This window comes from Egretta garzetta, unplaced genomic scaffold, assembly GCF_000687185.1.
Source record: "Egretta garzetta isolate BGI_Z169 unplaced genomic scaffold, ASM68718v1 scaffold258, whole genome shotgun sequence".
Lineage (NCBI taxonomy): Eukaryota > Metazoa > Chordata > Aves > Pelecaniformes > Ardeidae > Egretta > Egretta garzetta.
The window spans coordinates 503747-518835 of NW_009260413.1; the positions used below are offsets into that span (position 1 = coordinate 503747).

The 15089-nt window shown below is 38.7% G+C and overlaps 1 protein-coding gene across 1 annotated transcript in view; it reads right to left on the minus strand.

Moving 5' to 3' along the window:
- INPP4B (inositol polyphosphate-4-phosphatase type II B) overlaps positions 1 to 15089 on the minus strand; it is a 213434-nt gene that overhangs the window by 65673 nt on the left and 132672 nt on the right. The window contains 4 exon segments of the mRNA XM_035899207.1: positions 916 to 1039; positions 1042 to 1068; positions 7096 to 7308; positions 12607 to 12784. Of these exon segments, the coding sequence (XP_035755100.1) occupies positions 916 to 1039; positions 1042 to 1068; positions 7096 to 7308; positions 12607 to 12784 (542 nt within the window).

Here is a 15089-nt window from a genome sequence, read left to right on the forward strand (position 1 = left end):
ATATAGGATAAAATACACAATTTAAAAAAAAAAAAAAACAAAACCAAAATTATACAAAGCTCCATAAAATACAGTGATTTGGGGGTTTTATTGGAGTTATTTTGGGGGGTGAGTGTGTTGGGGCTTTTTTTGTGGTTTTTTGGTTGGTTTTTTTTTTTAACTGAAGAGTGGCATGAGGGTTGGTTCTGATTTCCTTACATTTGGACCACCACCAATATCACTAAGGAGCTGTTCCCTTTATTGCAACACACTTGCACATCAGAAAGTCTCATCAGACTTATGAAGCAGATCTGATCTATGCTTAAAGAAAGCAACAAGGAAAGTAGCCACAGAAAAAGATCAGAGATTTGGTGACAATGACCTACTGCAGACAAAATTTTCTTCACATCACCTCATGGAATCGCTCTACTTTGCCTTCAGCATTGACACGTATTGACAACTGTGTTCAGGGAAAAATGAATTTTAGCAAATCAGGAAACAAATATCAGTATAACACTTAAAAAAAAAAAGTGGAAAGATTTACAGGAGAATGACACCGAAACAGAATGTTTGCCTTTCATTGCAAGTTTCCTATGGGGTAAGACACGCTCCAATTTTTTTCCTCAAAATGATATATTCAAGTGAAATCTAAAATAAATTAAACTACATCAGCTTTCAAAGGAAAAAATTGTGGTTTCAAAATGTTTTCATTGTTGCAAAAAAAATTGAGCGAGGCAAGCAGTTTCAGCACACAATGGAGCTATAATTTGATAAATAGCCTTCCATCATTCAAGGCTACAACTGTGCAAAACCTTGCTATCAGCACTCTCATCAAAGATATTATTGACTTTTCTCTATATACTTTTTCTGTGACTTTTTCAATTTTTATTTACTCTAGTCAATGTTTTAAAAAAAAAAAAAAAAAAGGTTGCTTACCACCTGTATGCAACACCTTGCAATCTGCTGCCGAAGGGTCATTTTCACCCTCTTTAACGTTGCTGATGTTGTCTTTCTCAAGCAGTCTGTCCACCATGGCAATAACACAGTTTAAACTCTTTCCAAAAAAAACACATTGGCCCACACCCTGTCCTGAAAAGAGCATAATTATCACTGCACATTACTGAAGAAGAAAAAAAAGGGACAATACTAACTTCTTATTAACACCTTAAAGTGGAGACAGACACGTGCAAATTACTAGAATTATTACTAGAAGTATTAAGTGTCAGCATATTAGCATTTTTCTCATTATTCAGCCTCCTACCAGCTTAAGTTTCATGGAGTTTTTTCTTCCAGTGTAAATGACTGAACTGAAACTGGTTTTTTAGACACTGAAAAACACAGGTGCTTCAAACTCTACATGAAAATGCATACAAAGTTTCAGGTCCAACCCCAAGGAACTGAGCAGTTTGTCTATTTGAAATAAGTAAGAAGGTAGACCTTTGAAGCCTTGCCAAATCAAATCTCATGTGCAACTGCCAGTTTTGCCATCGCACTTGACAACCTCTTTTTGATAATTTAACATACCCTCTACTTTATTGCATTAGTTACTCTGTTAAAGCAAATGTGAAATTAAAGGACTAGCATTACAAAATGGCTGTCATGACATGTTTATTAGGTAACACAATTTCAACTTCGTTCTTCACCTGTCACACAAACTGCAACCATCACATCCAACCGAGTTTATAACAAATATGAGAATTACAGAAGTAATAGAAGAAATTCTGTACAAGCAGAGAACAAAAGAGATAATGTGGTGTGAAAGAAAGAGCTGTTATGGAACAGAGATACAGGAAGGGTCCTTCAGGTGCTGGATGCTGCAGAAATCAAAGCTCTTGCACCTACTTTGGTGGGGCTGAATAAGAAAAGGGAAAAACCAAGCCAAATGAGGCTGTACACAAGGCTAGCAATCAGACTAAAGCCAAAACATAACAAACCCACAACACCTCCCCATGTACATGTTTTAATGCTGAGTCATTCCAAAACTAATGCAGAACAGCCAGAGTTTGCTTGGGGGTTAAAAATGGGAAGATAATATCACTGCTCTTTTTTCTATTTTATGATATAATAGCCAGAAGCATTATGTATACATCATGCCTTGAGGTGTAAAAATGGAGTTGCAAAGGACAAGAGAGAAGGTTAAATAAAACTGAAAACTCAGAGGAATACCATAGTTCCATATAAATGGTAACACTTGGAAGTTGGGTGAAGGCAAAGTTAGAACTACTACTAAGGCAAACATTTAATCCAAGATCTGTTTTGAATTACATGCCACGCTTCTTAGGCCATTATCCTGACTTGAGGGATCTGATCTTTCCCTGTTCCCTCCACTTGAGGGCACACCCTGTGGCAAGTGGGCATCCTGCCCTGAGGGACACGACAGGGGCCTGCAGACGGAAGCATGTACTTGCTGAATCTGTACAGCAACACAGATCCTCCCCTCCAGCTCCCCAGACCCAATTCCTGGAAATATCTTGTAGGCCTGCCTTAAGGCCAAGTGAGCATCTAGTGTTATAGATGGATATAGAACCTATGGTTTGGCCCTCTCCCTAGATAAACCCATGCCTTAACCATATGATGAAAAAGGTATTGTCGATTTACAAGGGCAAGAAGCTGGTCACTCTCATGCAGGACTGCACTTAATCCACAAATTATTTAAGTACTGCATGTACGATGCAACAAGTGGAAATATCTGCACCTGTACACATGAAACAAACCATTAGACACATGACTATCTGATATTCACACGTGTAGATACAGTTTAAAGCCAAAGGACACATATAGACTCCTTGAAAAGTTTCATCCTGCATGTACCTCAAGTGTTCCTGAAAAACATTTAAAAATATGAGTGAAGTCATTGATTTCCACCACCCACAAACATTATTTTTGGGGAAAGGATTCTATGAAGAGCAACAAAATGTTGCAAATAGAAAAAATTCTGTCCTCAAATAGCCGCAAGTTTTACCAGAGAGTAGCAGGGAACTTCAGTCTTTCTATTTACTGAAATTGCTGAGATATATGAACTCAAGTTGCTCAGTATGGCTGCAGCAACGTAATTTCCCTTTTCTTCCTCTGCTGGGGGAATTTAACCCCAACACAAAGACTGTTAAGCTCTGAAAAAGCATCTGGAGTTACTGCACAAGCAACACAAACATGAGCCCTTGTTCCATTTTGCAAAGAACACTTTTCTCTTTTTAAACCAGCTATTAACCCAGCATTGAGATGATGTCTATACAATATTCACACAAACATTGCCTGAGGGTTTAGAAGCAAAATTCAAAAACATCTGTTGACAGAAAGCTCACTTTTATTATCATATATCTGGTCTTTTTACATATGGGCAAGTAAGACAGAGGGAGCAAGGGCCTGTCCCACTGCTCTTTTTCTCCACATAGGAGGTTCCTAGGATTGGAAGCTATCATTATATGCAGACAGAAAAAGTAGATGTGTCTACCGTTCAGTGCGATGTTATTCTGTCTGCACCAAAGATGGGCACATTTTCCCGAGATGGCTGCTGAAAGTCGTTGGTTTGGTAAGAACAATTCTCAAGCAAAAATGCAGTTTACAATCAATGAAAATCAAGCGTCTCCCTACTATTCTCTGTGAGAAGAAATCCACCCGTTTCACATTTTTTGTCATCCCTTACTATTCCCATAACGTTTTCCTGTAGCCTAGCACACTTTCCACTCACCTTTCACCATCTCAAGTGGTCTATTTTCAATTTGCCCAAGAACTACCTCACAAGTGATTATTTTGCAGCACATGCAGGTTAAAGGACAAAATACACCCACAGCCTCTCAGGTATAAGCCCTCTGTGTGAAGTGAGGGATCAGAAGAAAATAAGTCTTATTTCTTGAAACACTGAAGTAGAGACCCTAGATTCCTAAGCAGGATGCTTCTCCCCTGATATCAGTTTTCCCATCAATTGCTGTGGTGTGAAAGAACAAGAGAAACAAGGTCTCTGGTTCTCTCTCATTACTGCTTCTTTAAGCTCAAAAGTCAAGGCAATGACAGGGAAAGTGGAAATCTGTAACAGGGCTTGACCCCATTGGGACAAGGCAGACTGGGACAAGGCAACGGCACGCTGACATTTTCTACTTCCAAATTTCAGCAGCCATTTGTGACATTAAGGAGTCCCGGCACATGTGGTTAGAAATGGCCATAGCTGCACGTCTCTTGCTGCCTCTTACGGCACTGGCAGGCATGAATGCATACTCATAGCGATCTCCATGAAAAGCTAGGTCTTGGCTTCACAGAAAGCTGGGCACTTTTCTTAGGACATTTAAAAATGAACTTGTAAAATAAATCTCCTTCATCCACCCAATTAAAAAAATGTAATGATTTCCATCCACTCTGAAAGTATCAGTAAAAGACAATTCAACTCCGCCATTCCAGGGAACAGGAGAGGAAACTATTTTCCTGCCATTGCACCTGACTGGAAGTCTTCCTCCTAAGCATTGCTGGCCAATAGTCCCAGAGGCTATCTTTTTGTTTTTAAAGGATTCTCAGGCTTTCTAAATTCACTACAGAGCTCCTCTCTTCAGTCATCTCTTGTCTTTCCATATATACCACTACAGTTGCGGGCTTTCTTGTGCCAAGTATGACACAGCAACTGCATTCCTCACTGCTCTGAAGATACTGTGTCTCCTTCATGTGGGTTGATAGCCATATATTACACTAAGGTCCTTTTGAGGTATGCTCACAGATAAAGCAAATATCTTAACTAATGTGCATGATTAACACCCTCTTGTGATGTGACAGTGCTTTGGAATGGAATATATTGTACACAGGTCAGTATTTCAGACCTGAGTCTGAGTACTGTGTCAGTATTTGTACGTAACTTATTGGAAATGCCATTTTATCTGTTCTTTGTAGCTCCAACCACATTAAGTATTTAGTCAGAAATGTAGAGCAGAAACACCTCCAAGTGGCAACATGCCCACCTTTTCTTGTGTTATACATGACAACATGCTTTGTTCCCTCTTGCAGGGAGGTTCTAGGATAGCAGAAGGAGCTGGAAAGAGAAGATAACATCTACCCAGAGGCAATCTAAAACTCTCAAGTTAAATATTTTTCCTTCAACAGTAACGCTTTACTACTGCTTACGTGTAGTGCACCAACATAAATAGCTCAATCCATACTGCTGTCAGCTACTCTGGGATGAATATTTGTACCTGGTATCAAAAAAGAAAGATGCAAGACTGTTGCTATTGAGAAGAAAGCTTTTTGGAAAACATTGGTCACTCAGTGAAAGGGCACCTTGCACAGTTAAGAAATTGGGAGCTATTCCTTACAGATAAACTTGGATGCCAGGGAAGAGTGTGGACCTCACCTGGTTTTTAAACACGACCTTTAATTCATTTTTGTGATGGTCATAAGGTAATGCAGTCATTGGAAGAGGATGGAACAGGGTCAGTTTGGAGAGCTGTTGGACATCACCGATTTAGATTTTGGGCAAAACTAAAACTGAAACTCCAGTTGTAAAATGTAACTCTAGTGCTTGATAATAGTGTGTGTGTCAGAACAACAAAGGGGGATATAGTACTGTGCGTACAAAGCAATGTATCTCAATGGTTTTCTCCTTTATAGTTGACTTTCAGAGTAGATTAAGCGTTTTTTCAAATTTTAAATGCATTTATTCTTTCTCTTTTCATCATGCTAATGACAATTTGATCATTAAAACTCACATTATTCATGACCTACATTGACAGATAGAACTGAAAAATAACAAACGCCTAATATTCCAAATTTAGAAAAAAACAAAATTTCTCTAAGATTTATACTGTGTCCAGTTTGACAGTGACTCTGACTCAGTTTAACTCAGAAAATACTTAAAGATACACTTAATTTTCATCAAGCAGGTAACCTTACTGATTCAGCAGAAAAAAGATACACTTTAATGTGCTTATATGTTTTAATAGATGAGGACCAAGCACCTGGCAGAAATAAATATTTTAAAAAATCAATAATGAAGTACAGTAAAGCTAGCTTCTCTGCAGAGACAGAAGCACTAAATTAAAATACAACCTGTGCAAACGTGCCATTTTTCCAATGCAAAATTTCTCCCTTTTATCAAATCTATTGTGATATCTATTTTTCTGAATGTTTCAAAAGCTGGAAACAAACATTTTGGCTTTCATTTGCAGGGAAGAAGAACCATTTGAGTCCCTCAGGTTGTTGAGAAAACATGAAAAAAGTGAATTCAAGGCTCTAAACCCAGAAGAAAAATAAAAGAATGAGTTATTTATTTATTGCTTAAATCTCATGACTACCTAATGCATGGGGGTCTAGCTAATTGTCTTTTCTCTAGAAGAAATATATTCTTCTTCCCTTATTTGTGGTATGGAAAAAAATTACAGTTCAGGTATAAGTACTGTAGCTCACACAAATTATTAATTATTTACAATAGCGATTAATATGCTGGCATCCTTTACATTTATGAGAATAAAGTGATGAACGGGAAGTATGAGCCTGAACTGAATAAAAATAGCTTGAGTTCAGGGTGTATGTAACAAAGAAGCAAATCTATTATGAACACATCGACCAAAATAATTAATTTACAAATTCTCAGCATATAAATAATACAAATCTTTGAAAGATACTCTAAGAATGTTAAATCTAAAAGTCATGTTTAATTCTTTTATGCAATCTCAGACATCCTCTAAGAACATAGTCTAAGGGAAAACGGCTCTGTTTTGCTGAGGGTTAATTCATGTGTATTTAAACTATTTATAGTCAGTCTTGGGGAAAAAAAAAAAGCAAAAAAAAAAATTCCCTCATAACAGCATATGCTGTTCCAGCCTCCTTAAATCGGCCTAACTAGCAAAAAGAACTCAAGTAAGAGCAAAGAAAGACTACTTTTCCTGTCTGGGCAAGAAGATATTCATCCTCCTCACTGTTACTTGCACAACCAAGCACTCACACAGAAGCACACCATATTTAGGAAATTTTTCAAGTTAATTTCAAAATGTACAATGCGTCTGAAAAATATTATTTTGTGGTTTTGCACTCCTCTCCCTCCCCCACAATATGTGACAAGGACACTTAGGGCTTGTATTTGTTTATGCTGATTTGTAGGGTTTAGGATTGAATACCAACCAAGAGTTTCTGACTACTTACCCACTCTTCCTCATCATACTCAGAATGATGGGGTATAGAGTCTTGTCTTTTAATCTGAGAAGGATGATCCTGATGCTGTAAATCGCCCCCCTCTTCTGCACTGTTTCTAGGCACAGCTGGTTTCTTGAGGACACAGCCAGGCCGGGCTGTGTATAGTGCTAAAAGGGCACTTCTGACCAGCTGATCCTTAAATGCATGCACAAATAACTCTGTCTAGAAAAACAATAAATTAATAAAAAGGTTAGACCAAAGAATGCAATACTGCAACACAGCCATTATAACATAATAGCCCTTATTATAACATTAAAACCCTTGGGTAGAGTGGCTATTTGTTTCAGGCCAGCCTGAGAGGCAGAAACCAAAGTAGACCAACAAACAATGTGGAAAAATTCAAGGGGTTTTGGGACATCATCCCATTTTACAATCCCATCAATCTAAGGTTCAACGCAAAAGTACAGTATCTGTCATAGAGATCATGGTCTTTTCACACAATCCTATTTTATTCAAGTTCCAAATTTTGCCTGCAGAGACAAGCCTCTACAAGAACCACTTCCTAGAGTAACCAACCACTATTCAATAATTTCTGAATAAGTGTCGGATAAAATGCGAATAACAAGTTTAAGGATCTTCTTAAATGAAAACCCACCACTCTACAGGGCTGAGATTGCAGTATCTGCAAAAGCAGCATTTCCAGAGATAAATTTTGGTACATGTAGGTATCAACCCAGATACTCGAGCAGGCGAGGACACACCTGATTTCTAGATTTATTTTATTTATTTTTAAAGAAAGGAAACCTTGAAGTAGTTTTTCCAGGCTCTGTGAGGATGTTATTCAATCACTGTATCTTTTTTCCCAAATCCTTCTTGACTGTGAAAGCTGGAAGTTTACCGTATTTTTAAAATCCTCCAACCTCCCTGCATTATTTATTTCCCTTTCACCCCAACAAGAAAGGGAATATGCTTTCTGCATACGGTCTGTAGCACCTCTTGTCTCTGCCTCCACGCAACAGCGCTTGCTGTTGCCACCAGTCTGCCACACAAGCCCACCTCCTGCAGGCACACACAACACGTGGCCCTACCTCCGCTGCTCCTCTTACTGAGGAGGCTGGCCAACCCACTCTGTCAGCTGAGACAACTTACTGAACAGCAGAGGGTGAGGTGCAAGGACACGTTCCCTCTCACCACAGGGCCGTAACCACTAGCAAAGCCGCAGTGACAGACAGCTGGGGAGAGTCACAACTTGGGTTACAGCCAACAACGTTCAACAGGGTCCGTCCATCAGGGTGGGGAGAGCACGCACCCTGTTGCTATACTGCATCCCACCCAGGCTGCCAGAGCTCCTCTCCCCTGGTTCACAGGTGATGAAACACCGTTTCACATTCCTTTCACAGCACAATTACCTGAATTTATTTACCCCAGGTCAGTGGGATTTAGTTGCCTTCCTATTTACCCAGAACACAGTGGATTGTCACATGCAGATTCAGATGCTGGAGTGCCTTTGTGCACACAATCTTAAACAGGTATGCGGAAAAGTATATAGGTAAGAGTCAGAGCAACCAGCCTGAACAAGCAGTTGCACAAAGCTAGAAAATGCTAGAAATAAAGGTTACCCAGCCAAACCTCATTCAGCCCGTTTATGCTTCTTATGCAAAACCTGGAGGAGAAGCAGCAAAAAACCCCAAACCAAACACATTTCAAGTGTCAGCATCTATCTTCCTGGAAATCTTCCTCCCCGTTTCTGCACTACTTCTATTCTTATCCTGCCCCTTTTTGCTAGTACTTGCTCCCCTTTTGTATGCCTCTACTCCTACTGAACTGATTTTACTTGCTTTCCTGCCTCAATACCTCCTCAAAAGTTTACTGACATTTAGACCACAATGCTCTAAATAATGGAAGGTTTTCTTAAAGCTCCGGCTGCTGGGTTAGGTACCTGCTTGAGAAGTTTCTGCTTTTTACCATTTTCATGACGCTTAGGAAAAAGGTATTTTTGATCCTCAATGGATACACACACAGAAAGGCTGAAAATTTACTGCAAATAAAATTCAAAAGTCTTAAAAATAAGAACTTTATGGATACCTAAGCTAGTTTATGACTTTTTAGACCAACATCAGGGCTTCTTTCAGACCTGATTTGGGATTCTTTAGTGATTTAGGCTTGGCAACTCTATCCATCTCCCCAGCAATTTTGCCAGACCCATTCTGTCTCCTCCTTACTAACTTGGTGCCTCAGAGAAAGGGTGCTTAAACAGAGACAGTTTTCTTATATGTAGCCCTTCAGGACTACTCAGAGAATATGTAGTCTTTGGGGAATATTGCTAGTAAACCCTACCAATCTTCTATAAAGAGGAGGCAAAGTGAGACTTTGTGGAGTTGTCTTTTCTTGCATGGTAACAGCAGAGCTCTTCTTCAAGACTGTTCTACAGTTCCATATCAAGAGAGTCCAAACTGTTTTACTTGTCTGTCCTTAGAAATGACATCATCATGGTTTTGCTGAGGTTTTGTACCTCCCCTCCCCCTCACATTCTGCTTGAGATCATTTCAGGTCTCTGCATCAGGCATGCTAGACTCGAACAGCTTTAAACTTCAGAAAATTCTAAGCACTGGTCAACTGGAAGTAAGGAGTGCCCACTATGACTGCAATGTAAGTTTCAGTAATTTAATTTAATATAAATATTTTATAGGGAAAATTAATTTTAAAAAGCAAACTGGCATGGAGGCGAACAGCCATTTTTTCATATAGACACTAAAATGCTCCTGTAATTAAATTCCATTCAAGGATTCCGTTGGTTTAACAACAATCTACATTTTAACTACATTTTCTTACAGCTCAGTACAGCTAAATTTGCAGAACACCACTATTTATAAAATTGTATTGGAATCACAAAACAAGTCTATACAAAGAAATGAAAAGTGTGCAAATTCTTTTAGATACTTGACTAAAGAATATTTCTGCAAACAAAGATAGGCATAGCTGGAAAATGAATTTATCAAGCCTTCTGCAAGCTGCAAATGCTGATACACTTGTCAACAGCTAAAGGCTTCCTTAATCAATTAACAGAAAGTGTTGATAGAAGGTTAGTCTCAGGGAAACATTACAGTAAATTGCAAATCATATATGGAGAAGTAAAACCATGCTTAATATGAGAAAATAACCTCAATTTAAGAAGCAGCAGTGGAATTATTTGATTTAATTTTCCACTTTCAATGCATGCAGCCAGTCCTTCCATTTCTAACATAAATACTTAACTGTAATTCACATTACTGATAGCTCAGATATACTCACTGCTACCTAATGTTTTTAGAAAGAATTATTCTATATATCAAGCTTAACATTATCTTAAAATAAAAAGCGATAAGCTTTTTAATAAACTTGAGGAATTTAATCACCAGGCAAATCATTTTTAGGACTTCTTCCAACAGCTGTTTAATTTCTAAATTTCTATCAAGTTAAAATGCAAGAGAACGTTTCTTTTTTATATAAGAAAAGTATACCAAAGCTGGGAGAGCAGAAGCACTTCATGTGTTGTGTCTCAAGAATACAGGTAGGCATCACGTAATTCTATCCAGAAGAGCATGCCAACCTATCTTAAATATAACCAGGAACACTCTTGTTAGTCTTGGACCCTCCCATATGGTACCAGACTATACAGATAGGTTATCTTAGGATATCGAGATGATGCTTTGTATTAACCATGAGGAATCTAATAGCAGCACCCTGTGGGCTTACCCAATTTGGGTTTTGAGACTTAATATCACCCTTCTCTGAAGTTGTTTCTTGGTCTTTCCTTTCCTCCCCAACTCCCTTCCGTTCTTTACAAGCAGCTGTCCCTCCACACTACCTTCCTCAGCAATGGTCCCACCCTTTTTCTCAATAATCGTCTTCTCCTCAGAGTAAATTTGGGAATAGACAGGGAAGCAGGTATTCAACCGTTCATGCAGCAGCTGTTCAGACAATTGGATTAATCTCTTTCAAGCAGAAGGTCGAGGCTAGACAGAAACGGTCAGGTGGACTACGTCGGGTGAGACTCCTGCTTCCACTTCTGGGAACATACACAACTAAATCACCAGCTATAAATTTAAAATATCTGTGACTTTTCCAAGTGAATGGATTGTCTTTTTTGGCCCTTTTCCGTAGTCAGACTCTCCAGTAGGCCATGGTTCAAACTGTGGGTCAGTATCACAGCTGCCTGCAGCCACTCTGAAATCATCCACTCCTCCTGCCCAGACAGGCGAAGGTGGGAAGGGCAAAGCAAATGTGGCTACAGCAAACATGAAAATTCCTTAACAACCATGTCTTGAATCTTCAGAACAAGCACTTTTTTGTTGATCTGCTTCACTTGCGTATGCATATTTCTTTGAACAAACTGCTAACAGAGCAGCTTCACTTTTTCTATGTGCAGCTAAAATGGCCTCTTTCAGTACTACATGGAAAGGTACACTATAATTGCCACCAAACCCCCTCCTAAATTCCTCCCTTTTATTTCCAGGCTGAATTCTACTTTCCTCTATATCCCTGACATTCACAGTGACTCCAGTGTTCTCAGAGTTACTGTGGATTTACACAGCTGTAACCGAGAGCAACGTTTATCTCCCCCGTGGCTCCAAAGCAATGCCTTCACAGTATGTGGCTGAGCTCAATATTCAGATTTGAAACTCTCCCATTGAACGATGTACTGCTGGGATAATAGTGCTCAACAGACCACAGGGGTTGCCACTTCCCAATAGCTGAAGATATATGGAAATGGTTATTGATAGTGTTATTAAGCCATATTGAGATCACATTACAGAAGGTATGGCCCATGAAGCAATGGGAAACTTTTTTCAACCCCTCTGGTCATAGCTATACTGCTTAATATTTTTATAGGATAACATATGCTTAAAAGTACTTCAGACTTCAGCTAATCTCCAATATCACTCTGTGAGACAGGTGGAAAATATTATCTTCCTTAATTTAGAGCTAAAGAAACTAAGATGAGGAAGAGCCTACAGCTACAAAAGGAGTATAATAGAGGAAGGAGGATTAAAACTTGAGACCTCCTGGTGCCAACTTCCTAGCTTCTCCTTCCAGACTGCATCACCATTTCTGATCATGCTATTAGCCTAAACCCTATGTTCAAACCTGGCTTGAACTACTTCCCACAAGGAGTAGTCTGAAGTATCACAGAAGGAGAAATAACATAACTGTTTATCATACCACAAAATTATTTACAATAATCTATTTTTGATAAATCCCAGTATGTGGCCACTAGAGGATAATAAAGACACATGAAATTAAATTGATTATACTTTCAAATAAAGACAAAATTTATAGATTTCATTAATTTTCTACATGGAAAGCCTACACAAATGCTAAATAATTTTCTTTTTCTGATAGCAACATTTTGAAGCTTATTTTAGTAGAGCTTATTTAACATTTCCTGATGCTATGAAAGTCAATTTATGCAGAAAAAAACCCCAGCAGTTAGAAACTTGCTTATTCCATTTCCCATTGCAGTGAAGATTTGAATCTTACTTTTTCTGAAAGCATCTTTAAAGAATTCTTCAAGCTGTCTGGAGAATGCTGGCTTGCAGAATTAAGCAGCAGGTCTGCATGGCTTGATATGAGAGGTTGTAGATGATTGATGTTGCTGAGAACTTCTTTTGCCTTGGCTGTGTTTTCAGGTGAATAGTAAATACACTGGTATCCAGTACTGTGATAACCGAGAAAGAGACACATAATGTCAAAATAATTTCTGCTGTTAATAAGCAATGCTTAATGTGCTAAAAATCTTACCGCTAGTTTTGCAAAAAATGACAGATACCTGAACTTCACTGATATCATTGAAATGCTCCTTCCTTTAAGGGTAAAAACAAATCCTTGCTTGAACAGTAGAGGACAACGGACTGCCCACCACCAAACGCTCCAAGTAGTACTGTTCAACCTAATCATTCCTTTGAGCGATTGATCTTAACATAAGAAAACCAGATTTTTATTTATTTATTTTAAAAAATATAATTCTGGAGAAACAAAAGGTTTGGCCAAGTCAGGTAACAATCACAAAGAGCATAAGGCTCCTTATTTTTCCAACTGAACTCCCTGTCACATTATCAACTACCTCACTAAGTCTTTCAAAATGAGTCATTAACATTTAATTGATCAGGGGCCCACACTACGTTTTGATTAGCATCAGTGATGTCCAGGAAGTGGTGATAACCAGAGTTATTTTCCAATAAAAACCATGTCTCTAATTTGCAAGAAACGACACGGAAATGGGGTGTGGGAATTAATTACTACAACACACAAATGCATACTGCAAACTTCCTGCTTTCCTTTTAACTGTTCACAAACTATGGCAAATCTTTTGCATGACTTCTTTTTCTATCCCTCATTTTTTCCCCAACACTTACTAATTCTGCAATATCCTTTTATACCATTATTCCAAAATCCCATTTTAGACAGCCTGCACACACCTACTGGTTCTCCACTATAGCATACATGTCCCCACCTAAAACTCTTGTATGTAATCCTTCCCTTTATAAAGACCTGCTTCAGTCTTCCAGAGAAACTAACCAAAATATTTTGCAGTTTCCTATTAACCTGTAACGTTAACACAAAAAAACCCCATAACCAAGCAACTCCTGGAACATTATCAATGCTAGAGCAATGTACATGCTACTCCTCACTTGCTTCTGTATGCATCTCCCTTCCTTCCTCTTGTGTCTTTTCATCATACATGCTTCAGTCTCTTCCACCCTTTCCCCATTCATCTAATTTCTTTCTTAATTTCACATATCAAGACCTGAATTTTGACACTCCTGCAATCATTTGAACTTCACATGCTGCTTTTCATTTCAGTCTTTTTCCAGATCTCTTCACTCCCGTTTCCCCTTTGTGTCTTCTACCATCCCATTTTCTCCTCTGTTTTCAACAAATTAGAAATTAAATTTAATTCAATAAAGGACATACACAATGCACATTCAGAAGTCCAAATGAAGTCACTTCCATAAAACTTAAAAAGCTTAAGTCTTTTGGCAAATAAGAACAGATGCAAGCAGTCTTAAAATTAAGCCTCTTGCTTAGATACTTTGCTGAGTTACAGTCCAAAATTCCACAACACCCCATCCTATTTTTTCTGTCTTTCACCAGTGTCTCCATTTTTAGATACAATTCTTTGTGAGGCTGTCAGGATGAACGGCATCGGAGTCAGCAAAGCTTTGCTATGATCAGTCATGCTACCAGCCACACCAAAATTACTATGCTTCTCCAATTCACAGTCCACTACATGAGTTGCTAGACTGCTGAGTCAGAATTCTGAATATTTCAACAAAACGAATTGTATAAACTGTCTCTCCTAATCAACCGGGCAAAAAAATCCCTGTCCCTCTGAGATATGAGGAAATGGCCACAGCTCTGCCTTCAAGGTGGCAACGCCGCTAGTGAAATGAACTTCCAAAGTTAGATCTATCTCTACATTCACTGCAACTCTCAAGCTGTCAGACTCAGTAGACAGGGCAGGGACAAAGAGTAATAGCCTATGTTAATCGTAGTGAAGACATAGTCTTAAAAGTCTTGATACTTCACAGCGCTGAATAATCTCTAATTCCCCTTCAGGCTTCTCCCTCCCTTTATCAAACAGCCTTTTTGCAGGCGCAATCTGGCTAACACTGTTATCAAGCTCACCACGCACATACTCCTTTCCGGGATTCCCCTCAGCCTTTAATTCCCAGATCATTTTCACTGATCTGCCACAGCTCTAAGCTTCAGTGACTATTGCAGCAGAAAAGCTACAGACAATGCTCTAAGAAAAGAAAGAGGGAAGAGAGATACCAAACCTGTGGGTAGTTCTCATTCTAATAAAATCAATCATAGCTTTCAAATAATGGAAACAGTGAAGAGAAAATGACTCTCTCTTCAGAATGAAATGTCCTATCAGGCCTCATTGGCTAATTTTAACATTTCCTGAACCCCAGAGAACATGAGATGACTACAAATATTCAGTTTCTTTCAGAATTTGA